Below are 25836 nucleotides of genomic sequence, written 5' to 3'. Positions count from 1 at the left end.
TCCAGTGTGCGATGTGTGTGTTATTCCTTGATTTCCAGTTCATGAGGATAGTTTTCTTGCCGATAGTTCGGGCCACAAGGAGTGATTTGCGGTTTGTTTTACTCAGATGTATTGTTGAGATGTCTCCTAGTAAGCACAGTGACGGGGACAAAGGGACGAGGCAGCCCAGGAAGACAGACAGTGACTCACTTATTTCTTCCCAAAAGTGATGAACTGGTGTGCAGTGCCAGGTGGCGTGAACAAAGCTATCCGGGCTGTTTTGAGTGCAATGTGGACAGATATCTGACGTGAATCCCATTTGAAACATTTTTTGCCCGGTGTAATGAATTCTGTGAAGTATTTTATACTGTATTAGTTGTAAATTGGCATTTTTAGTCATGAAGTAGATTTGCAGATTTGGTTCCAGAAATCAGCATCAGGAGTGATGGATAGGTCTGATTCCCATTTTCTTGATGGTATGGATGATGTTTTGTCAGACTGTGATATTACTCTACATATTTTTGAGATTAACTTTTTTGAAGAGGGGATATTAATTAATTCTGAGGTTGAGGGGGGCAGTTCTAGGTTAGTGGCCTTAATGTTAAGTTTGGATTGAACGGATGATTTGAGTTGCAGATATTCCAAAAATGTATTGCTCCTGATGCCGTACTTCTGGACCAAGTGAGGGAATGAAACCATGGTGTTATTATTGAAGATGTGTTTCAGATGAGTGATGCCTTTAGCGGACCATGTGTGGAGATTTAGAGGTGTCTTGTGACTTAGAAAATCAGGATTGTTCCATATGGGAGTCAAATTTAAAGGTGCAAAATTGATGTTAGTGATTTTGTGGAATTTCCACCAGGCTGTCAGAGTTTCTGCTATTGTTAGTATATTGAAACAAGGATGGCGTTTGATAGATTGGCTTAAAAATGGTAAGTCAGAAATCTGAATGTCCTTACAAACTGATAAGTTCTCCATTTGACTTATCAGTTAAAAGAAAACTCCTCGTGCCATCAGAACACTACTTTAGCTTGGGGCTTTTTCCTGCCGAAGTCAGAGCGAAGGAAACCGCATCAAGACGCTTTGAACTCAACCTCTAATGACTAGCGATCCCGGTATCTCACTCCCTCCTCTCCCTGATAACATACAGTAAATATGTGTTCATCAATAATCACACGTCCTCGTTTCGTAACCTAAACTGCCGCTGCTCTCCTGCCAGGTGAAGAGTCTCCACCTCGGCCGGAATAGAAACCACGTTCTTCCATCTTCAGTGCCTCGCACTCGAGCCACAACTCTTTTTAAACTTCATTCACATTTGGAAATAGCAGCTGTGTCCGCTCCTCTAGAGACCCTGCAGCTGTATGAACCTCTTCCACTCTTGTCGACAAGCATCCAAATTAGGATTCTGAGAAGCGATAACATCCTTCACGTTGTTGCCTTCCTGTCCCGCCTCAGTTTCATGTAGCAGCGCGGCGGTCTCACCTTGGTTTTCAGAAAAACATTCACTCATTATTAGCACAGACTGTCATTATGCCCTGTGATCGTTTTGCTCACATTATAGGTATGAAGTAAATATAAATATAAATGTATATGCTACTATAATCTTCATTTAATAGCATTGTATTGGATAGATATGGATTTCAAGGTGTTTCTGTACATTACTCCATCCTTATTAATGTGTTTAATGTTAATAGCAGTTGTAATTTTGTGCTCCATTAATGAACAAAAGCTTAAAAAGAGACCAAGTGAGTTTTCTCTCTGTACCACTGTTACATCACTGATGGTAATAATGTCAACACAAGATGAAATCCTCTGATGAGACATCCTGAAGTCATTATATTTGAAAGAGAAAGGGGGAAAAAAAAAAAGGAGAGCAGAAATGAGAAACATTAGTCAGTTTAGATCTGGCTTTTAACTGCGGGAGACAAAACACATTATGTGCTAAGTGATAAACCGGTTGGCTTCGCCTTGCGTCAGCCCGTCCTAGAGCGACTGCATTTGCGGCGGTAAAGACCACAGCGGGTGGAGCCAGTCATTCCGGGTCACCAGGTAAAAGCTAACCTGGATGACAAACAGAAATAAGGAAACTGAACCAGCTCCTGTGTCGCCGCTAGAAAGGGAAAGTTAATCACCCAGGGTTGGGTCATGTGGTGAAATGGGAAAAGAAGAAAAAGTGGGCGATACATTGAGACTAAACCTACATAGAGAAGTTTTACCTCACTGCGGCAACATGCTGGCGAAGAGCTTATAATGGAAATAAAAACATTTTAGCCACACTAGCAGCATGGATGACAATATTGGTCCGACCACTTTGGTGCAGATTGAATTATCTCAACAACTATTCGACGAATTGTGACTACATTTGAAGACGTTCACGGTGTTTGCACTCGGTTGTTCTCATGTTACAGAAATAGCGGCGTAACAAATGAAAGGTACGATTTGGTGACACCTCAGCGCCATGTTGGCGTGAATGTCAGTTCCAGAGAGTTTGGGACACCGCTCTCCTTAATCCAGCGTCAGAAAGCTTTTTGATCATAATACCGATCAGCAGTTCACTGGCAGCTTCAGTGCAGTCTCACAAAAGCACTAACATGACTCTTAGTCCTCGTTTAAAATCTGCAGCTACTGTGTATTTTGTGTGTTACTTGCTGCAAAAGGGGACAAGAAGTCTGGAACTTGAACAATAAGCAAAAATGGAGGACGAAAAACAACAGAGGAAACTCCTCCCCCCCTGCAATAAAAGATTTTGAGAAACGTGTTTGGAAAACTACCCTCCTACTCTGCATTAAAATGTTCATCACGGCTCCCAGTGTCGCCGTACTCGAGTCCCAACATTGATGACTCACGGCACAACTCACTCTACTGATGAGTCAGGCTTGGACTTGACACGCTGTGATGCAACTCAGATCGAGTGATAGTGACTCGAATTTGAAATACCGCACGCTTAGGACTTGCTTACTTGTTTTGATATCTTGGCTGCAGCGCTATGTATCGTTTCCAAAGTCTACACCTCCGGTCAGATCCTATCCCGATCAATCACAGCATCCCTCTCTGCTGCTGTTGCTCATGCACAGAAACAGACTACAGCCTAGCAGGGGAATGGACAACCCCGGCTGTTGCTGCTCCTGTTCCTTTTTGCCAGACCGAAATAGAAGCGGCAACACGAGCCAAAAACAACCTTGTATTTGTGTTCCGACGACTGGCCTTTTCAGAGGAGATTCATTTTAGCCGCATCTCAACAGGCCCGCTCTCTACCTGATACACCATGTCAACAGCCCGGTATCTACAAGAATAGTGTGTTCCCGCATGCTGCTTGGGTTTTTTTTCTTTTTCTTTGAATTCGCTCTCTTAAAACCGTCAAGTTCTGGGGATTTTTTTTTTTTGCTGACTGCGAGTGGCCTTTGTGCTTCGCATGGGGATAAAAGCTTCCGCTGAATAAATGCACATGGATAGCGGGATGAGAGCTGGAACGAAGACGACAAAGAGGGGGGAGGGGGGGGGGGCATTCCTGGTCAATTTGAAGAAAAGTGCTGCCCTGTGGACAGACAAACTGTAAGCTGAGCATTTGGGCCAGCGCTCGCTTTTTTGTGAACGTTGCGTTTGTGTACATGTCGTGTGCATATCGGCGCGCACACGCGCGTGTGTGTGTGTGTGTGTGTGTGTGTGTGCTTCCGCTCCCCTGGAGTCGGTGCGTTAAGGCATCAAGGGTTGTGTAAGTGTGTGCCAGGCAGAGCCAGTGACTCAGAGCGGTAGCTGTGGCTGGCTTACTTTCGGGTCAGTTAGCATCAGCAAGTGTGTCTGAGGAGACATGTTATAAAATGCGCTCGTCTGCAGCAGTCTCACTACGCTACAGGAGGAGGAGGAAGGGGAGTAGGGAAGAGGAGAGTAGAGGAACATGGCTAAGAGCTAGCTGGGGCAACACCGGGTCATTTCACACAAATAATGACATTTCGGTATCTTACTTTCTCGGGGCCTCCGGCACATTGGTCTGTAGCCTAATTCGGCCAACTTGACGCTGGAAAATGTGATTCATGGAGTTAGCGGCAGCTCACATTTTGGCTCGATAAGCGCATTAAATGGGGAAGTTGTGCTCCGCTCAGATCTTGGCTTCCGACTCCGTGCTGATGCTACCCGAGCTGCGAACAGCTGGGGAAGCGTTTACGGCGTGCCTGTGGCATACCGATGAGCCAGGAGACACCCTCTTGTTAAATTATTCCATCCCACCTCAACACCCCCTCCCCCTCCATCATTTTTCCTCCTCCCCCCTCTTTGCTCTTCTCCTCTTGCTGTTGTTCTCCCTTTCCTCCCACTCTCTCTCTCTGCTATGCGCTTCACTTCTTTACGCTTCATAAAATCCAGACGGGACCCTCGCACACGTCCCGTCCCCGCCCCCGCCCGCCCCATGTCAATCAAGCCCATTTTTCATAGCAACAAGATATCGCCGATGCCATGGGCTCCTCCTCCCACACTCTCCTCCATCTCCTTATAGGGTAACATGTCTGCTTGTCAAACAAACCCCTCCCCATAAACCCCCCCCCCCCATCCCCCCTCCATCCTTTTCCTTCTAGGGCACATGTGTCAAACTCAAGGCCCGCGGGCCGAATCCGGCCCGCCACGTCATTTTACGTGGCCTGCGAATCCGCCAGCAAAAAATAAATAAAAAAATATATTTTATTTTTTGGAAAAATAATTCAAAGTTAGACTTGAAAATAAAAGTATCCCCATGGTCGAAATTATGAGATAGAAAGTTGAAATTATGAGACAGCATGTTGTCTGTGTACCGACATTAAAACTATCACAACAGGTGGACAGGAGAGGCAACAGCCCGAACAGCGGTTTTCCAAAGATTGAAAAAGATCGACAAATAATCCAAAAATGTCCACGAAGAGAAAAATTGATGCAGAGGGAAGAAAATGTAATGAAAGATGGGAAAGCGAATACATGTTTGTGCTTCAAGCAGAGAAACGGGTCTGTCTTCTGTCTTATGAGGCGTGTCGGTGATGAAGGATACAATTCAGGTCGGCATTATGACACCAAACACGGAGCTAAATTTAGCCTCCAAGAAAAACATCCAATTGTCCAAGAATTAAAAGGCAGACTGCAATCACAGCAGAATATATCTACACAAGCTACAGCCCAGTGCATGCTGAAGGTATGTGAGCAGAGCTCCGACCAGATACAGACTTTTACAAACGTCAGTTTGTGAAGAAACACCGTCGCAGACCGAGTTCATGAACTAGCAGCAATCTAACAACACAGCTCGCTAAGAGACGAGCAGGTACTCGTCTTCTTCATTATCTGTTGATGAAAGCACAGACAACACGGATACATCATCTATCCATGTTCATCAGACCTGACTCTCAGTGAGGAGCTCTTGGATGTAGCTGCCATGCACAGGACGACGACAGGGAGGAACATTAGTGATGCAGAGAGGTGACACAAACAGCTTTGAACAAAGTTAATGTCATAACTTGTGTTTGATATTTGTCTTTGTTATTTTCTTTAATAGTTTGATCTTTGATAGAGTCATGTGGGTTTCTTAACCCTCAATTAAAATGATTTATGTTATAATAACAGAAATGTGCTTAAATATATGTTTACTTTTATATAACTGCATGTACAATATTTGTACACTTGAATAAACAATAATCAAATGCAGAGAGAGTTATTTAACAATATGTTAGGGAGAAGTTAGTTACACAGTCTTAGTTACAACCGGCCCTTTGAGGGCGACCGTGATGCTGATGTGGCCCGGAGTGGAAATGAGTTTGACACCCCTGCTCTAGGGTGTCTCGTACGACTCCCCTTCCTCAGAAAGCATTTCTGGGGAGACTCCCCCCTTCAACATACATGTGCGTAGGGATTCGCGCTTTATCACCGGCTGTCCGTGTCATCCCTCCACACGCTGTGTTAGCGACTCCACCGCAGCATTTTTATGAAAGGTAAACACTCAAGAAACAAAAAAAGGATGATGACATTATTCGTCCGCATTTGTTCCCCGTCAAAAAAGAAGCCACACGCCGACCCAAACAAACATGTGCAGGTGAGCACACAAACTCAGGGACGGACGCGTGTTTACCCAACATGGACTGGCCTCTTTCAATACAATAGGTAAGGCCATGAAACGGGTTAGTCTCGTTCTGGAGCTTAAGTAGAACTCTCTGTGACAACAAAGCACTCGTGCGGCTGTCGAGCGCGGTTTTGAGAATGTACACAAGCGAAGTCGTAGAGCGGTGTTGTCACTGTCAACCGCGCCGTCCAAAGAGGCGGCGAGGGCAACCCCGATCCATTTCAAAGCGGCAGGTTCTTTTGAATTCCACGCAGACGCCTCACAGCAAGCGCTTTTTGGAGCGCCATTAGAGCTGCAAATGGCTGCGAAAGAAGGCACGGCTGTTGCAGCAGCTCCAAGGCTTTGGGAAATTTCATAAGCAGCATATATGTATTTTTCAGAAGGGTAGTGCAAAAGGTGTTTACCTCGCATGGCTCTCCCGACTGCATTTTCCTCGCTCCTCGAACCATTTAACAATCCGGTACAAAATGAGTGACTCATGCAAGTTGCCACGGCAACACGGCTCATTGGGATCATTTACCGACCATCATTGTTAAACCCAGTGAAAGAATCAATAACAAGATTTGTGGAGGGTGGGAGGTGGAGGAGGTTGGGCGAAGGGGGGGGGGGGGGGTTGAAGCCTCATGACCCGTTTACAGTTCATGAAGACGTGGCTGTGTGTGGCTGTGTGTGTGTCTGTGTGTAGTTTTGCAGCAGGTAGGCGTCTCTCCCTCGCCTTAGGGCACACACTTAGGTGGGGCTTGAGAAAATATTTCAGTCTTTTGCACTCGGCGTGAAGCTCCAACTCTCTTGCAGCAAGGGCCAAAATATATTAGCATGCAGCATCACTTTAAAAGAGCTAATAAATAACCGCCGTCAGAAGGCAGCACCCACTTAAACACACGCGTAACTGCAAAGTCAGCTCTACAGAAATTGCGTCAGAGCGCAAACTAGCTCTCTCCGGTTGACCTAACATTGTTGCTCTCCATCTCCTCCACCTGCTCTCGTTTGTCCATCTCCGCATAATTCCAGCTTCCTCATCCACAGGCTTCCCCGCCAACCGCCCGAACGGGTCTCCCGTCACCTTAAAAAGGAAAAATCGATTTCTCTATTTTCCCGCTCCCATTCTCTCACTCTTTTCCCGGCCCATCCCCCTCTTCCAGGGGGCTCTTAGAGGGAAAACATTGCGATAACAGCTGCCAGGGCCCCAGGGAGAGCGAGAGGAGGGAGAAAAGAGGTCAAACAGTAAAGGGAGCAGGAATCCAAGGTACAGAAAGAGAGGCGCACGCACGCGGAGGGACTGACTCACGCCGGACGGAACGGAACGATATGAGCGAGACACCAACTTTGCGGCCCACTGTGTGCTTCAGCTTCTGTGTGTGTGTGTGTGTGTGTGTGACACAGAAATTACAGTGGAGGTGGTGTTGCTTGCGGAATAGAAGAGATGCAGAAGGGAGAAAGAAAGAAAAGGACGGAGACAACTGTTCTGGTGGGGGGGGAGGGGACACCTGTCCTTATCGCTCACGGGGCTGGAGCGACATGCAGAGACAGCTGCAGAGGCAATAAAGGAGAAAGCGCGCCCCCCCCCCCCGCCCCTTCACTGCTTCCACTCCGAAAAGAGTTTACCGCAGAAACAGCATACTGCTACATCCAGCTGAGCACACCGACACGCTGTACTGAATGAATCTTCTGAGCATACATAATACATGGCAGAGCGACGTTTCTGGCAGTGGCAGAAGCTCTTGATGTTGCATGCGCTTCGAGCTCTGGGCAGGAGAATAACACATCAGCGCTCGCGCATTCCGCCGCGGCGAATCCTAATTGTATGGCGACACGATCTCCGAGCCTGCGTCTCGCTGTCATCTTACGCATACTACGCTTCTTTTCACTGTTTATCGCCCTCATAGCAACCGGGGGCTGCCGAGTCCCAACGGCGCTCTGTGAAATGCCCCCGACCACTCCGGCAAAGGGGGTCAAGAAGAGTCCTCATCTGTTAGCAGTTAATTAACATTTCATGCTCGGTGACGGGGCTGCCTGCTCTCCGTGTAGAGTGGAGCCCGAGCAAGAGCGACGCAGCGGACGCGCACACGGAGGACATTTAAAAAAAATGAAAGAGAGAGATAAACACTCACCGACAACACGGAAGGATAGTACAGCCCCATCATCGTATTCCGTGCTACAACTCGAGACAGTCGTCGCTCCTCTCTCTCCCTCTCCGATCCTGTGTCACCTCACCAGCTCAGTCTCTCTCGTTTGTCTCACGGATTCAAAATCTCCCTCTCTCTGCCCCCGCTCGCTCTCTTTCTGCCATGCCAATCCCCCCTCTCCTCCTCCTCCTCCTATGCTGGCCTCTGTCCCCGTCACTCTCCCTCGCTTGCTTGCTTACTTGCTTGCTTTCTTTTCCCCTCTCTCTCTCTGTGTCTCTCTCTCTCTCCCACTCACTCTTTTCTTTCCCTCTCCCACTCGCTCCTTCCTTTCCCTCTACCCCCAGCCTTCTGTTTTGCTGCTGTGCCCTTGCCTGCTCATCTCTTCTGTCTCTTCTCCAGTGCGCCTCCTCCTCCTCCTCTCTCACCCAGATAGCCTGACGCCTCCCCCCCCCTCCTACTTCTCTGCCTCTGTCACACCTGCAAACTTTCCCCTCCCCTCTGCTTCTCTCTTATGTCGCAGTCCCTCCCTCCACTCTCTCTCTTCTTCTGTTCTCTTTCTCCATGTAGGTGAGTTAACTGGGGCTGCTGGCACCACTGGGAGAAGAAGTGAATTCTCTCTCTCTCTCTCTCTCTCTCTCTCTCTCTCTCGCACCTTGTTACATAAATGTGTCTTAAAAGTGTCTTAAATATGCATTCTCTCTAATGGCCAGCAGGGGGCGTCATCTCTGGTTGCAAAAACAAGTCAGATTGTATAGAAGTCTATGAGAAAATGACTACTTCTCTCTTGATTTATTACCTCAGTAAACATTGTAAACATGAGGAAATGGTATAAATCTCTAGTTTCAAGTCTTTTTAAATACAGCATGATGTTTGTTTTGTACATTATGATCCATTTAGAGTCAAATAGACCATAAAGTGGAGTACGCTTTGGGGCGGGCTTACTGTGATTGCCAGGTTGCTGCTGCTGCTACCAGAGCCGTACACGGCGTCTCTTAAGTCACTCCTCCACAGTCCTAATTTGGTAACTTCCGTTCACTGGTTGCAAAAAGCAAAGATGGAGACGACTAAATCTCCGAACTAGAGGATTCAAAACCAACGGGTGACGTCACGATGGCTAAGTCCACTTCCTGTACAACAACCAATATTCTTTGTATTCAAAATGGGCTGTTGCCTTTCAGCATCTTTCAGCTCATCGTTTTGGTTTTACAGCCGGCAACTTCACGCTCCTCTCACCACACCTATCAACCGAAAAAACACACACTTCATACCACCTTCCCAGCACCAAGCCGCAGACAGACAGTAAAGCGTGTACGCTGGTGAACATGGTGTAGTGGAGCATTCAGCAGCTGAAGAGCCAGATATGTTTCTCAGACACATTTAATGACACGTGTATCGACCACTGGGGACAGGAAAACATGCCTCGAGCAGCTACTCTATGAGGAAGGCAACAGAGTGGAACACAACGAGAGGATTCATCGCGTCACATTGTTTTTTAAAAACACACAAAAAAAAGAAATAAGGTAATATTGAGCCCATTTGGACATTAAAGTATTCGTCTTCAGCAGATGCCAGCATCGTTTCCTCGGAAACGTTGGAAAATCTACAAGAGAGTAAATCATAGAATGTAAATAATCACATTTAAAAAACAGAAGTTGGCTATATTTGGGTTAGATACGAGGTTAAAAGCATATTATTTTTGCAAGTCACCGTTATATTTATATATCAAGCCCCAAAACATTACTTTAAGATGTATAAAAAGAAAGGTTTCATATCCCGTGTCTGAAAAGGGCTCGTCCCTCTCCTCGTATATTGCTGCTCTCCAGGCTCTTCCCTTTAAACACATCATTCTCACACTGCTGTTGACAGCTTAGCACTTCGGTGCTGGGGGAGCCTCCGCTGCCCAGCATTGTTTTCTTCCCTCTATGCCCTTAAAAAAAAAATAAAAAATCCTGGTCAGAGGCCGGTTTACACTTCTGAGTCCCTCAAGTAGCACTTGGCGGACTCCTTTACACCCAAACAAGAGATCGCTCGCACGAGGTGACACTTCAGCCTTCAGGATTAGTCTACGAACATCACCATTAGCAAGGAAACGGCTCAAAGTTCACCTCGTGGTGAAATAAATAAATAAAAAAACCTCAGACTGAAACAAATAAAGGCGTACAAGCGAAGGGTTAAGACAGATACAGTGCAGATAAGAAGCCAGAGGTTGCTGGCCAGCGCGGAGAGAGTGAGGCATGAGGGGATTATGGGCAGAGCACGAGAGGATGAGTGGATGAGCGGAGGATGATCGAAGGATTAACCACGTAAACTGAACAGTCTAATAACGCCATCAACAGGCTAATACAAACATGGGTAAACAGATTGCGGCCTTGCACAGTCTCTCACACAAAATACAGATGGTTCCTTTAATGTGTATTGGCGTTTGTTTGAGAGATAAATGTGAGAATCTTCATGTTCAACAGACAAAATAAGTTGGATTTAAAAGCTCACAGATGATTTATGCGACTGCTAATTGTCGAAAACAGAAAGAAAAGTGCTGGGAGGGCAAGACGGGAAGAGTGAAGGGTGTGGAGGCACGGCTTCTTCTCCACCACTGATACATTATAATCTACACCCCCACCTTGTGGTTCAGAGAGCCTCAGTGAGCCGTAAATAATGCTTTATGAATCAGAAAGAAATATCAGAGGAAAATGGGCGTTTGATTACTTGATTACCGTTTCAGTCCTTACCTGACTATGAGAGGGGTAGCCATGGTATCCAAGGGTCAAAGGGTCGTTGTTCTGGAAGAGAAGAGAGCAGACTTGTGAATACATGGTCATGTACAGGAATGCCCTTTCATTCACTCAATTGCACTCGTCGCTATTCTTTTCGTTTGACTTTACAGTTGCGTGGTGTTACTGTCTCCGAATCAAATCACCCCCCCCCCCCCGTGACACACTCCCGCGGATCTCCTCGGGAGCTTTTCCACCCAGCGGATCTTTTGTCTGCTCGTGAAGACGTGATAACGGCGGCGAGTCAGATCATGCGAGCGGGAGATGAAAGACAGAAATGTCATCCCCCTGCGCCCGAAAATAGTTTGTAACTCACTTTATTTGTAAATTGGATCATAACACCGCGTTCCCGCTTTTATGCTAATGTGTTCCATTACAAAAAAGGGAGCTTTACGCAGCAATTACAACACGCTTTGAAGGGGGGAAAGAGATTTGCTCGTCTCTGGCTACATACCGCTAGATTATAAAACAACTCGGCTCCTCCCTCCTCTCTCTGTCCCCCCACACACACATGATCTTTCTTTCATCTGGAACCAATGTCCCTCATCTGCTCTGTCCTCAGGGGGAACACTTTGCGCTGCGCGCTTTACGGCTTCAGTTCGCCTGATTAATACTGGAGCCATCTCTAGCTTTGGACCCCATTGGGCATTTCCGCCAAAACTAAGCCCAATGTTTCCAAGTGCAAGAGGCAAAAGAAGCATCCTCGCAATCAAAAAGAAAGAAAAGAAATGCAGTTTGTGCGAGTCTATCTCAGAGCCAAAAATGTACTTAGCGAACTGGCTTTGGGAGGCAGAAGCTCTAAATAATGAATCACCTCTTAGAGGCTTGAATAACATGAATAAAGTATAAATCCTACTTTCTAGCGAGGCCAAGCTCTAAACACAACGCATTGCGGGCATAAAGTCAAGATCAAAACAACCCCCCCCCACTCCAAAAAAGAAAAGGGGAAACAAAAAGAGATGCTACGTCAAAATGAGGGGTGGGGGGTGCATCTGTGAACATCTGGAATCCATATTAGAAGAGGCTGGCGGGGGGGCAGAGCTGGAAATACAACAGGAAATGGACAGCAAAGACGGGAGGATAAAAAAAAAAAAAGAGATGGAGGGAGCAGACAATGACTCATACATAAGCGGAGTCATGTGCTTAATTTCCTTAAGGAGCTGGGAGGAATGAGAGAGGGAGGCCGCCAGAGTCGAGTGTGTCTCACTCTCCCAATGCCACAGAACACGAGAAGCAAGGAGACTGTGTGCGATCGTTAATCATGCTTCAAACTCCTCTTCTTCTTTTGTTTGGTGATGACAAATGAAGCACAGCTGATTCTTGTCTGGGGGCGGCGGTGGCGGTGGTGTTTTGAGGTGGGGGGCAAAAACAAGAGACTGCAGGGGAATACCGAGTGAGCAATCAGGAGAAAGTAACAAAATGACTGGAAGTTAAGATGGCGAGGAGGGGAGGGAGGAAAGGCCTGGAGTAATAACATCTGAAAACATGGGAGGGATGAGAAGCTCAGCTGCCTCCAATGCCCTCCGTCACACGATCCTTTAACAAGGCCCTGCTACTTGCTCTCCAAAAACTACAGGCGGTGGCAAATGCCCGTCCGTCCGCGTGCGATTGTTTTGTGAGCGCGTGCGATGTCTAATTTCGTCACAAAGACCCGTGTCTCTTCCCATCGGAGCCTTTGGGACCGCTGCTGTTCTGATGGGGAGCTACGTCTCACTGCTCCGAGAGAGTCATCCTACCTGGCTGCAAAGCCGGAGCACTCCACGCACGCGGGAGGATGTGAATCCATTTCATCCACAGAGCACTTATGTGCTAAGCCTGCGGGCAGTCGGCCTGGCGATCTGAAGTTTGTTTTCCCCTCCATGTACTTCACGTCCCTCCGACTTTCCACGGTAAACCTACACGTGCTTTTGTCAGGAGGATGTGAGCTGCGGGCAAAGTGGGTTTTGGAAGCCGGCTCGACAGTTCTAGCATTAATAATCATAATAATAATAATAATAATAATAATCATCATCATCGTCTAGCGAATCACACGCAACATTATCAAACTTGTGTCCGCTGATCTGCAACTCAAGATAAAACTGTTATTTTTATCCCCCAATTTATTTCACATCTGATTGGAGAAGATTAGTATTTGCATGCAATTATTGACTGCACAACATAATTGCCCATCATGATTACGCTCCGTGATTATTTCACTGCAGCACCATTGCACTAAAACTAAAGCCTGATGCTGGACTCTTTGGGGCCACGCTGATGCCCATTTTTGGTGGAGAATTTTGCCAGCTGTAAATCTTTGACATCTGAGCGAGGTTTTATTAAATCTGATAAGCACCTGGCTGTGAAAACACCTGGTTAAACTGTGTGATAAATAACACATCTCTTAATAATCGGAAGCACTTTTATGTGAATTATGCGTACGGCTGCCGTTACACATTATTATCCATCTTGTTTTATTCGTCGATACACATACACAGTATACTGATAGTGTTATCCACACCAAATTTATATTGTTCTACATATAACTGGAAGATAAAAGACGAACTATTTCTGAGCCTGACGCATTCTCTTTTACATAAACTGAAATAAGTATACTTTTATAAACACTGTAAGAGTGACAACTCACTTAACGGCAGTTGACGCGTGAGGATAACAACACTTAAACGGACACTAAATCTGCCCCCGGAGCAGATCACCAAAACATGCAGGAGTCTCTCTCAAACGTAATTCAGTCCACAGACCTCCACTGGGAATTCATCACAGGAAAAAAAATTAACGAAATAAATGTTCACCGGCATTAATGTCCAAATCAAGTCATTTGTCCTCGTCGCTGTCACCCGCCGCCGGGGGGGGGGGGGGTGAGGGGGGGGGGGGGGGTGAGCCCTCATTAGGGGGCCCAGACCTCATTAGGTTAGGAGTGAGCCCCCGGTTCCTACGCAGAGTGACAATAAAACACGAGTCGCTGGGCAGCACGCCAGATGGATATTGAAGCAGACAACCACCTCGACATTTCCCCAAGTATGACAAGTATCCCCCCCCCCCCCCCCCCCACCGTCATACCAGGACTTCCCCAGTGCAGAGCTGTAATGCAAAATAGACTGATAAAAATGTTGAGTTATTTTTATTGGGAGCACTCTAGCTGGTGGTCTGTGCTGCGGATGACTTAATATGCATTTAAAATCCATACTATTGGACGAGCACAGTGCCGGCTGCAGGAGGTCAGCGGCTAATGTCTACGAGCAGCAACTCATACCGTTGAATGCATTCAGTTGGATCCATTTGCCCACGCTAGCCGAGTCGTATACATAGTGCAGGCTGCACTGATTTACATGTGCATTGCTGCTCTGCTAAAACTTCGCAGAGGTTCTGACTCGTCGACACGGAGCATTTCCACCCCTGCATCGGGATGACATCATGCACTAATGGGAAAAACAGCAGTGTCAATAGCCAAACGGGAAAGAATCCCATTAGCGAGCTGCAGTGGTACAAATGGATCGCTCTTCGCCACAACCGCACCCCACCGTGTTGGCTTCAGAGGCAGGTTGGAGTTAAACTCCTGCCGCGATCCCTGCAATAAATGCTTCACAAAAAAACAAAAAGGACAGAAGAAGTGAGACGCTGTGCTTCATGAGAGCCAGGACACGGTGTGATTTCATATTTTCCATCCTCTGAAGATCAGCTTTACAGAAGTGCTTGTGTGCCTTTTGAAAGCCAAGTGCTCCGAATTAAAAAGTAGGAAAACTGACCGTCACTGCCCCCAGTTTCTTTTTCGGAATATCGATGGCGTCACCGGGTTATAAAAATATGTCACAGTGTTTTACTGGAAATACACACACTGGTATATTGTATATACTGGTATAGTTTTAAACCCCATGGCTGAGCTATGCATAGGTTTTGGAGATATAAAGATATATATATATTTCATCTCAATTAATCATTTAGTCTATACAATGTCCATCAAAGTTTCTCAATGTCCACGTGGACATGTTCTTGACGAATCATCAATAATACATTATTAACAGTGAAAAAGGCTCGTCACGAATCCCTAAAGCCCACGGTGATGTCATAAAATGTCTTATTCTGTCCGACCAACTGTTCAGAAGTCAAACACATGCCATCTACAATGAAATAACAGAGAAAACAGGAAATCGTTCTATCTGAGAGGCTGTAAGCAGCATATATTTTCACTTGATAAAAAAGTGGTTTAGTTGAATTAGTCGACGATGAAAATAATCTCTGTGTGGATCACGGCAACGTATGTGTGTGCATCTGTGTGTAAACCCCTTTGCCTTAGAGAAGGATCTCAGGATCAGTGTGGTTTTAATGCCCCCTCCAGTATGAGCTGTGATCCCATTAGCTGGAAACAAAGCCTCTTTACTGCCAGTGATAGGGCAAATCTGTTCCTGCACCAACTGAGAGAGGGAGGGGGAGGGAGGGAGGCACCTCTCCCACTCTCATTTCCGGACTGACCAGCTAGCTCACATTCAATATGTTTTAGGGGCTGAAGCTATTGATCTCTCTCTCTCTCTCAGTGCATTACGTTCATAAGCCTGTCTGTCAGCACTCACCGATGGCATAACGATGTGGAGCCAGCCATTTACTTTTCCAAACAAGAACAAACAGGCCACTTCACCTCCATTACTGGCGCTTCCAATGGCGGACAAATTGCTTTTCCTTCCCCCCCCCCATTGGAGTGCCTCCCCCTACATAATACACCATAATGATGACCAGAACATCCTCCTGCCGTCCTGTGCTGCTCTATTAAGAAACATTTGACCATTTTGGGGTCACCAGGGGGGGGGGGGGTTCAAATTGATTTTACTGACATTGAAAGAAAATAGGTTAAGGGAGTCCAGCACATGTGCTGATTCAAGCAGAGAATGCGGGCCAAACTCTGCAGCGGTGGCACTGATAAAAGCAGGGGTCTGAAAATCAAGAGGTAATTGGTGTGATTAAACTGCCCCCTCCCCCAATAAAACCGGAGGCCTTTGTTTACCTCTGCCCCCCCTCCCCTTGAGTCCGCTCCCCTTCCTCAAAGATCACACAAGCAAACACTGACATCAATTTCCATTCTAAACCAAATACTGCCCACGCCATTTTTTTTTGCATAATAAAAAGGTCAGGTTTGTTTACATTCTCCAGCCTCAGTCGAGAACCTGTCTGGGCTTTACTGAACTTCATAAAACAAAAGCTCTTTTTAGAAGTGTTGATAGCTTGTTGCAATGTGACAACCCGGTGGATTGATGGCCACATATTGAACCAATGCAACTCCTCCACAGACCAAATGCCTGAGCTGCCATGTAGCAGCTGCAATGCTACATTGTAGCTGAAGCAGCCCAGTGGACACCGTGAAATGACACGCTTACTATTGCAACCCCCTTGTAAAACGTGAATTAACAGCGCGTAGTCATTAACAGCTGTGAAACGTGGTGGTATGTCCTGCAGTGCTGCTAATGGACTGAGCAGAGTCTATGGTGGAGCATTGGGGGCCTTTCTGCTGCGTCTGCAACTACGACATGTGAACGGATTACAAACGCAACAGAATACGGATTATTTATTAATACAGTCGTTTATTTAATAATGCCACCGTGCAACAAAAACAAAAAAAACACTCAGAGGTCCCTTGCACCACACTTGTTTAGCCCGAGCAGTCGTGCCTGCGTTGCTGTTTTTTGGACAAAAGAGTCGCCTCCTCACCTGGCCAATCTCACCGATCCCTCCTGAGCCGTCGATCCGGGGACGCTTGCACTCCGCCCCGGTCGAGTCCACCAGAACGGCCGCCGCCTGTCCGTCGGGCTCCGGGTCTCCGCGCTTCATGCCCCGGACGACCGCCGGAGCGCCGCTGTTGTTGGGGTGCACCCCGGCCATGGGGTCCAGCTCTCTATCCCGGTCCATGAGACCCCGGGACACAGGCAGCATGATGGATGCAACGTCGGTCGACATTAACATTTAAAAATCTTCTTTTGTCCCCTGTCTTGAGCTAAACTGGAGGAGGATAGACTACCTACTCGTGTGCACCTTTTGTGCTTAAAGCCAGCCTGTGGACGATTTTCCTCCGCAGTTAAAAATGATCTTTTGATGCCGCAAAGAAGCCTTTACTGTATATCCTGCTGGGCCTTTGTAAGAGTTGATCTACCTGGAAATGTGTTGGCTCTCTGGCTTAAGAAATAAACAAAAAACAAGTAGCTAACAGACACTGCTTTTACCTCACTACAAAACACAGTGGCCTTAAAAAAAAGCCCCCTTAAATCACAAGGGTGCTTTCCAGCTAATGTAGCCCCTGTTTGCTGACCGTGGATTTATTCAGCAGGTCTGCCAAAGAGGCCTACGCTATTTCAGATCATAACAAACCAATTAAATAAACACCGATCAAAACAACAGCTCCTGAGCACAACCTACCGCCAAATGTCCATTTGCCCTCGTTTTTTTCCCCTCTCCGCGAAGAACCGTCTGGTTTTGTGCGTTTCTTTATTGTATTTAGGAGCTCAACATCAACATCCTACCGCAACCTCAAGACGAAAAAAAACCCCTCAACATGTCTTCCCTTTCCCCCTCTATTAGCCTTGTGCCACGGAGCAGCGGTTCACTGAAAGTCAATCCGCGTCAGGAGCTCTCTCTTTCCCCCATGTTAGTCCCCGTTAAAAAGAAAACACGACTTCTCCCCCCCCCCCTTTTTTAAAAAACCGACACAACCAAACGCACCGATGGGCTGCGGTGTTTCCTTCTTCTCTCTCTCTCTCGCCTATAATTTTCTTTCCTCTCCCCGTTTTCCCGGTGCGATCTTGTGGCGTGTGCGTTACAGAAAGGAAACTGTCCTCCCTCCTCCTCTTCCTCTTCCTCCTCCTACCCTCTTGGCGTAGTCATTCCCCTCCTATCTTCCGCTCTCCCTTTGAACGCAGAGCCAGACAGCCACGCAGCCTGCAGAATACACGCAGTGTGCCGCAGTGCTCCCATACATTTCACCGAGGGGGGGTGTGTGTGTGTGTGTAGGGGGGGGGGGGGGGGGGGGGGGGGGGTCGTATGGCCCCAGAGAGACCACCTTACAGTACAAATCCAAACATTTAGATCAAGCGTTAGCATTTGATATCGAGGCGGTGCGCTATTTCAGAAAATATATCTTTTTAATAAAGCAGAGTTTCTGCCTGTACATCGATCGTGTTTCGTGGCGCTCACGTTACGCGACAGAGTTAGCAGAGGGTGGGCTTTGTCAAGTCCAGCTCGAGAAGATTTCATTCCTAACTCATTACACAACCGATAACACAGGCCAAGGTCTCCACACTAGCCCAGCTGTGTGAGTCATGCAGCATGTAGGACCTTATGTTCCTTTTGGCATTTTTATTGCTTGGATGACACCCAGTGGTCAAAGGCTAGCACGAGGGGGAAATACTTCAGAGGCTAATTTATGGAGAAACATAAGAGCTTTCAAACAAACGTGTTACTCTTACTTGCTGGAGCCTGAACATTTCTACTTTGATATGATCTTAAAAATTGCTCCTTTTTTTGGGGGGGGGGGGGGGGGGGGGGGTAATTGTTTTCTTGCTCAGTTATTTTAGAAGATCAAAACCACTAGGCCTATATAGTTACATATGAAGCTACAGCCAGGAGATGCTTAGCATAAATACTGGAAATGAGAGAAAGCAGCCTGGTTTTTCCTCCAAAGATGATACAATTACTTACCAGCACCCTTAACTATCTATTTCTTGTCCTGGAGCTGTGAACTTCCTGAAGGTTTCACTGTGAATCACATAAACCACAGCTCGTCATTTTTTACCCTTTGGTTTTTTTACTGACTGAAACAAATGAGATATGCATGTGGAATAGTGAGCTTCAGAGGTGTTGGTAGGCGGGTGTTTCCACCTTCAGACAAAGCCAGGACGACTGTTTATAGTCTTTATGCTAAGCTAACCAGCCTTAAGGGGCCAGTTTACTCCAGCTGTCGCAAACCCTCTCCCCCACCACACCTGTCCTACTTGGGGAGGGGCTGTGTTCGACCATTTTCCAAAACTATCAATCCCAAATAAACATCCACGTCACACTCTGGCCAGTTGTGTGGCGATGAGAAAGATGCCAGGGTTTGAACTAGTTTCTTTCCCCCATTGGCTTAAACAACCAAGAGCCTTCCAGCACAGACTGTGAAAATGAGCACAGTTATTCCCACATTTAAACCTGTACCGCCTCGCCCCTTCTTGAAGGCTGGCTTTTCAACAACCCTCTTCTACTATAAACATTACATTTCCAACAGGGTATGTCTCAAAATTGTTAACTATACCTTTAATTTGGTTGCTGTCGTATTAACATTTGTACCTGCATGTTCGGGTGTCTGCTTGTGTTTAGTCATACACGAGAGTTTCTTATAACTGATATTTGAAACATGCCAAATGTGCGGACACTGTCTGGGTGCACTATAAACAACCTACAGTTGAAGTTACTGTACCCGTGGTTGGATTACCAGCAAAGTGGGCACCAAAAGCCTCAGTTTTACTGCAAGTAGTTTGAGGTCATTTGATTTGGGAAAAATAAATAGTACCAACTGACATAACAGAAGCCTGTGTGGCGGGTCTTGCTTTATTACTTAGTCTTCAAGACGGCCCATCTCATTACATCTGCAAGTTTTCAGTTTGTCTGTTTGTCAGCAGGATTATGTAAAAACTACTACTGGCCTGATTCCATGAAGCTTGAGGAAGGGTGTAGTATGCCACACATTACAGTGGGTTTATAGGGACACAAGAGCTCATTTTTGTCTCAGGGCCCCCAACCAAGTTAATCCGGCAAACATGCGTCGCTGTAAACCTACGGTATGCTCCACATGAAGGGCGACACAGCGAGGCAGTCTGAGTCTCAATCACGCGCCGTCTACAAGCCTTCATGTAAACAATACCGCCTCCCACTTTATGGGCGAGTGCCACGTCCTGCTGTAAAACCAAGTGGCTGCAAGTTTAGGAACAAATAGACGCACTCAGTGTCCTTTAAGAGCTTTTATTGGTGGTTGAACAAGTGATGTCTGAAGGCCTGAGGGGGAGGAGAAGAGACGAGACATGTTCAGTATAGAAGAGCAAGCCGTGTATTTTGACATGAACACATTAGTAGGCTACTGCTTACCAGACCATCACAACCAACTTCTAACGTCTTCTGTGTCGTCAACTGAAAAAACAGGAAGTGGATCAGAGTTGATGAACAATTAAAAACTCATTAATAAATCATCGCCCTGCTGTCATACAGAGCTGCAGCTACTGCTGGCTCTTTGCAGTGAGGAGTGTTGTAACGGGGCTCGTTGGTGGCTGTATATAGTGCTCATTTTCCTCACCGTCACTGGCCGAAGCATCCTTCGACACAAGGCCCGTCATGCGGCGAGCAGATTTCGGTTGAGCACATGAAGTTGTTCTGAGAGGGACAAAAGTAGAGCAGGATTTGATGTAGCGGCCAGTCTCCAGAGTGTGCAGCGTACTATGACAAACAGCTGCTGCCAATTGAGATTTGGCCAGAGTTTGCAGTTTACAAAATGGCCTCGCCACATGTCCTTGTAATAAATGCTGACTTAAGAGATACAACTGCGAATGGTTTCATTTTCCACGGACTATATGCCCATGCTAAATAAAATGTGAAGAAAAAAAACGGACATATGCTTTTAAATTACATTGACTTACAAAAAAAAATGACAGGAAGTCTAACGAAATACGGTCCAATGCCAACAGCCGCTCTAAGATAAGGCTTCATTGATTCCCAGGGGGCAATTTCACAGGCACTCTAAGCAGACAGCTGCACGGTTTACAGCAAGACATTAAAAACTATACAGGAAGCATGCTTAAAGGGAGACGATTTGGGAACTAAGTCTTTCCATTCCCATACAAAACTTAGTTGAGTAGATAGATACCATAGATACATATACACATACATACATACACTATATACATAGATATCTATATCTCTATCTATCGATATATATATGTATCTATATATATGTAGAGAGGTACATAGATAGATATATATATATATTTTTTTGACACTCTTATATTTGTCCATTAAATATGAAGCTAGGGTCTACAGCAGTTCGGTTCCGTCTAAAAGTAAAAAAAGAAAGAAAATTCACCTTACCAGGACTTGATTTTTTTTTACAATTCAATTTTTGCATGGATTAAACAAACAAGATGTAACATAATAATTGATGAGCTTTCGAGGTAGATTTCCTTTTACATTTGGACGAACGGGCGTTTCCCCATTTCCAGTTATTATGCTAAGCTAACAGTCTTCTTGCTGTAGCTTCATATTTTCCTTAAATTACGAGGGTGGCCCCAATCCACTCATCTAACTCTCGGCAAGAAAGTACATTTCCCAAAATTTCCAACTCTTCCTTTAAATATGGCCACACACTATTTTAAATGCCATTTCCTGATAGAACACCTTTACCCGACTTAGAGTTCAGTTTGAACACTTGAAGGAAATGAATACTGTAAGAGGTCTCTAAATTAATCATGAAAACACAATACAGTTAAATGTTTGTGATGATTGCTAGACCTCAAGGGCCTCTTCTTATCCTTACCTCCTCGCTCAGGTCCCTGAACTCTCCATCAGGAAGGAACTGGAAGGTGCTGATGGTGAAGCGGCGGGTCTGAGCCTGAGGAGTGGGTGGCTGAGAATCAGACACCACACCTTGCTGCAGGGCTGGGTCATAGGGGTTGGGACATCTTGGGAGTAACGTTGAATCAGTGAGCCAATTAGATAACAGGACAATTGCAAAAATATACTTTCATCTCCTCTCAGGGAAACTACTACTTCCACAGTAACCCCCCCCCCCCCCCCCCAATATACTTTTTCTTTATAGAGACGTTATGACGTACCCGTTGTACAGCAGCAGCCACACAGCCTTTCCAGAGAGGGGGTAGGCCACACAGAAGTGTACCAGCAGCACCAAGCTGGGATCCGGGGAATTGAGCAGCCGCACTTCCAGGTAGAGGGGTTTCCCCAGCAGCATCTGCAGGGGCGGGTGATTCTGGGGGTAGTAGCTGCTGTACTGGGCATCTGGGGTGAGAGGAGGTGTGTTGGAATAGAAGTGGGAATATTTCTCACTAAATTCCACCCACTCAAAAGCTAGTTCTCCAACAGCTGATCAGGATGTGCTTGAAGCATTCACACGGTTCTAAAACACTGGATATTAAGTGTCATCAGTTTCCATGCCTCTTGATTGGCATTAACCTGCGTCCAACACTAAATCACAAGCGCCTAATGCAGAGCAGTTGTTTGTATTGAAATGAAGACAGTCTACCTTTGGCGATCCGGAGCTGGACCCCAAACACCCCCTGGGCCGGAACTTCAGGTCCCAGGGTGGGAGTTTTCACCAAGTAGCTCACACTCAGAGCAGTACCTGGCAGAAACCTGCACTCCACCAACAACCTGATCATGGAAAGATGCAGAACGCTTTCGTTTTGTTTGATTGAGGGGCATTTGTCTTTTTTTGACAGTTGACAAGGAAACCACCGCTAAACAACCAGAGGTGTCTCTCAGGAGTTGGGCGACTGAAACAAAACTAAGGCCATGTCCACACTACTACATTTCCATTTTAAAATGCATATCTTTTGTTACGTTTACACCAAGCGTCCACACTAGGCTGGACTTCCCTCCTAGTGTGGACAGGCCAAACCGCATAAGTTTGGAAACTATGACTTAGACACCCGTGCTCGCTACTTGATCGGGTCTTCGCAGTCACAAGGTGTCCTTCCCTGATTGGTCACGCACCAATCACATGACCCTTTTCAAGCAACAGCCTTGATTATCGATCGACTACCAGTGGTTACTATAACATGGATAACTTATTACAGGTGTCGCTGACTTTTTGTCTTTACTAGCAGCTGTTGTGCAGTTAAATTCTGCATTTTATAATTCTACTACTGCCGACATGCGGCGAAAGCAAGCAGTTATTGGACCGATTAGCGAGCAGCGTCATCAGCCCTACGGAGCGGATGTTTGAAGTCAGTTTGCGGTGGACACAAGCACACCGTGCAATATGTTCACAACTTCTTTCCACTTCCCAAGAGACCAAAGGAACAATCATTGCAGGTTTAAATAATCTGAAACCCTGAATCTGAACAGGTTTTTACTCTAAGAATAAAACTCAACATGCGCTGACCTGACAGAAGAATCCCTTGTGATGGTGCCGTAGTTGAGGCTGAGTGTCTGAACCATGTTGACGACCTCCACCATGTAGATCACTGCGTTCCCCACTGTCTGTCAGGACAGAAGTGGACATGAAATTTAGAATGTGGACACTAGAAATACTAATCACCAGACAAGGCCTTTCAATCAATAATCCATTTACTGAAACCCGTCCAGACAAGCAGTTATGACTCAAAGCCCTTCTGGCTTTTCAATATCATTCATTGAAGCCTACCACTCTGCGTGTCCCACAGCCGTCCATCGGGATCTTGAACAAGGCATAGTCGGAAGTCACCCTCTGCGGTTTGCAGGTGGAGTTGCCGGCAACGACCAGCAGGGCAGGGGAAAGAGAGGGCTCCGTGAGGGAGGCCGGCACGGAGAAGACAAAGTGGCGGTCAATAGTACACTCTGGAGGACACAAACACACGTCGTCATGTAAAGGTCAGATTAAAAGAAAAAGGTCAGACATCTCAGGAGGCGATTGATAATGAGACCCAAGGTATCTTCTACCCTTTTCTGGTTCTGAGTCACTGCCAGCATGACTCAAGCTACTGTTGGCCCTGAAAATAGCGATTCACACATCCAGCAGCTGGAGCATTTATATTGCCGCACCAGAATCAGCGCAACTGTACTCAGCTAAAGTGACGTGACAATGCCAGTGGGGGACGTAAAGAGCGGCTCACCGTCCATGGGGTAGTAGCAGGCAGGGGGGTGGCTGCCGAAGCAGCAGCCCATGGAGAGGCACTGTGGATGGGACACAGAGCCGTGTCCGCAGGGGAGACGCTGTTCACTGGGAAAGTTGCACTCTGAAGGACAGCGCGACAAATGTCAGCCGCATCAGTTAAAATAACTCTGAATGGCCGGGAGAAAACCACCCTTTGGCAAATTGAATAGCCTTTCTGGAGGCGTAAACATAAAATCCATTTACCTTGTCCAGACCCTGGGATGACAACTGGACAGGAGAACTGAGCCTCCTGTCTCCCATTTACTGCCATGTAGACGACAGTGATGATGAACATTTTACCCTTTTGGAGAAAAATGTTAATGCAACAGTTAATGGGCACAGCAAACAGTCACTGAAACAAAAAGGTCATGCGCTCAGTGTGACATCTGAGTCAATACTCGCCTGCATGCTCATGTGGCAGCGCGAGTGTAACTGGATAGTCAGACTTATTTTGCCATCTTTGCCTCTTCTTGCAGAATACCCACAGTGCTTTGGGGCATCCTGGAGGCTCATCTGGTTCCCTTTGCTGTCTGGAGATGTACATGTGGAAGCATACAAGTTATTTGAGTAGACTTTAAAATGGCAGAATGATAGCTCTCAGCATGGCAAGGGCACGGAGTTTAAGTGCAGCCCCAATCTAAACAAAAAAACAAGCCTCCCTTTTCCCTTCCCCCCATTCAACTGTACACCAGAGTGGCCCCTGTGAACCATGCTAAAATTCAACTCAAGCAGAGCTGATGGCAACCATATGCATCTGGAACAGACACATCGACACACACACACACACCTTTAAAAGCAATTCCAGAGAAAGGACCAGAGGGGAACTCCAGGGTCATCTGATGGGAGGAGCAGAAGACTTTACGCTTTGGAACATCAGGGCCGACCTTGTCCTTGGTGGTGCTGGGTGGGGTGGGAGATACTGGTACAGGAGTTTGAGGGGTAGTTTGATACGGGCACCGCAGGTCCAGACTTCTATACTGCGCCACGGAAAGGTCCCAAAACCTCAGAAGTAAGGAAACGGTCGTGGGAGTCTAAAGAGAAAGCAAAAATCAATAAAGTCAGCATGAACCACCACGCATGGTTTACAGCTACTGTCGTCAAAAATAGAGTCAAGCTCAAAGAAAAAGCATTTTTATCAGTTGGGTTGCATAGAACATAAAAACCGAGAACCGATTCATTCAGAGAAAAGTCTGCATACAGTCCATATGGGATTAATCGTAATTATGAGCTGCTGAAAAACTGCTCGCCTGTTCTATAGACACGCTAGACTGGTGTCATAAATCGCTGTAGCGACAACCCAAGTGATACAAACCACCAGCGTCCGCAATCCAAGATAATTGTTCTTCGTGGTGGCATTATATTGGACTGCATTGAGGCATGTAAAGTATTTCGTCTCCCTCTGTTCCAGTGTGCATATCCACAGCTAAATTACATCTATAATTGTCATTGTCTTTATGATAGTACAGATTAGTCTACAATTAGAGTCTACTGGTTTGGCAATGTGTACAATATTATTACTTGGCGGGAACTTCAGTAGTCAGACCTTCATCAAAAGGCCGTCACATTGTTAATAAAGTGAGTACAAGTGGCGGATAGTGTGTAGGATTTCCTCCCAAGTCAGCAGTTTTGATCACACACAGGTCACTAATGCTGTGTTCACACTAAGAGTGACTAAAGCTACAAAACGACCAAGCGCTCGTTGACGTAGTTATGTTGCTAAACAGCAAATGGTTATCAGCATTGTCTTTTGGACGGAATGGATCAGGTTGACGCTTCGCGGCATCATTGGAACACTGAAAAAAGACACTCAACTTTGATTTGCAGCGTGTCACAACGTGTCGGCTGTCAGTTAGTCGTTTCATGATACAGACTTCCATTGAAAATGATGTGCAGAATGTTGCTGTGTCACTCATAGTGTGAAGGCAGCATGAGACTTTATAGTTGCCAAGAACTTCCATGAAACTATGTTCTTCTCATTTGTCAACGTTTACTTAGCTGTATACCCGATTTAAAAAGGCTCAC

General features: G+C 46.3%; 1 protein-coding gene across 6 annotated transcripts in view; it reads right to left on the bottom strand.

Annotated features, from left to right (window-relative positions):
* rbfox2 (RNA binding fox-1 homolog 2) overlaps positions 1-17652 on the bottom strand; it is a 34424-nt gene extending 16772 nt beyond the window's left edge. For 5 of the 6 annotated variants that reach the window (XR_013772374.1, XM_079278728.1, XM_079278729.1 and 2 more), the window contains exons 1-2: positions 16641-17652; positions 10905-10955 (exon numbers count right to left, since the gene is read on the bottom strand). Coding sequence is in view for 5 of the 6 variants with exons in the window: in XM_079278728.1 (XP_079134854.1) it covers positions 10905-10955; positions 16641-16892 (303 nt within the window). In the remaining variant the exon portion in view is untranslated. Of the gene's footprint in view, positions 1-8160; positions 8371-10904; positions 10956-16640 lie in introns of those variants that run through there. The other variant, XM_079278732.1, reaches the window with a different exon arrangement.
* Between the last annotated feature and the right edge of the window lie 8184 nt (positions 17653-25836).

This window comes from Melanostigma gelatinosum (genome assembly GCF_949748355.1).
Source record: "Melanostigma gelatinosum genome assembly, chromosome: 11".
Classification (NCBI taxonomy): domain Eukaryota; kingdom Metazoa; phylum Chordata; class Actinopteri; order Perciformes; family Zoarcidae; genus Melanostigma; species Melanostigma gelatinosum.
The sequence above is the reverse complement of the archived record's forward strand: the minus strand, read 5'-3'. Positions and strand labels throughout refer to the sequence as shown.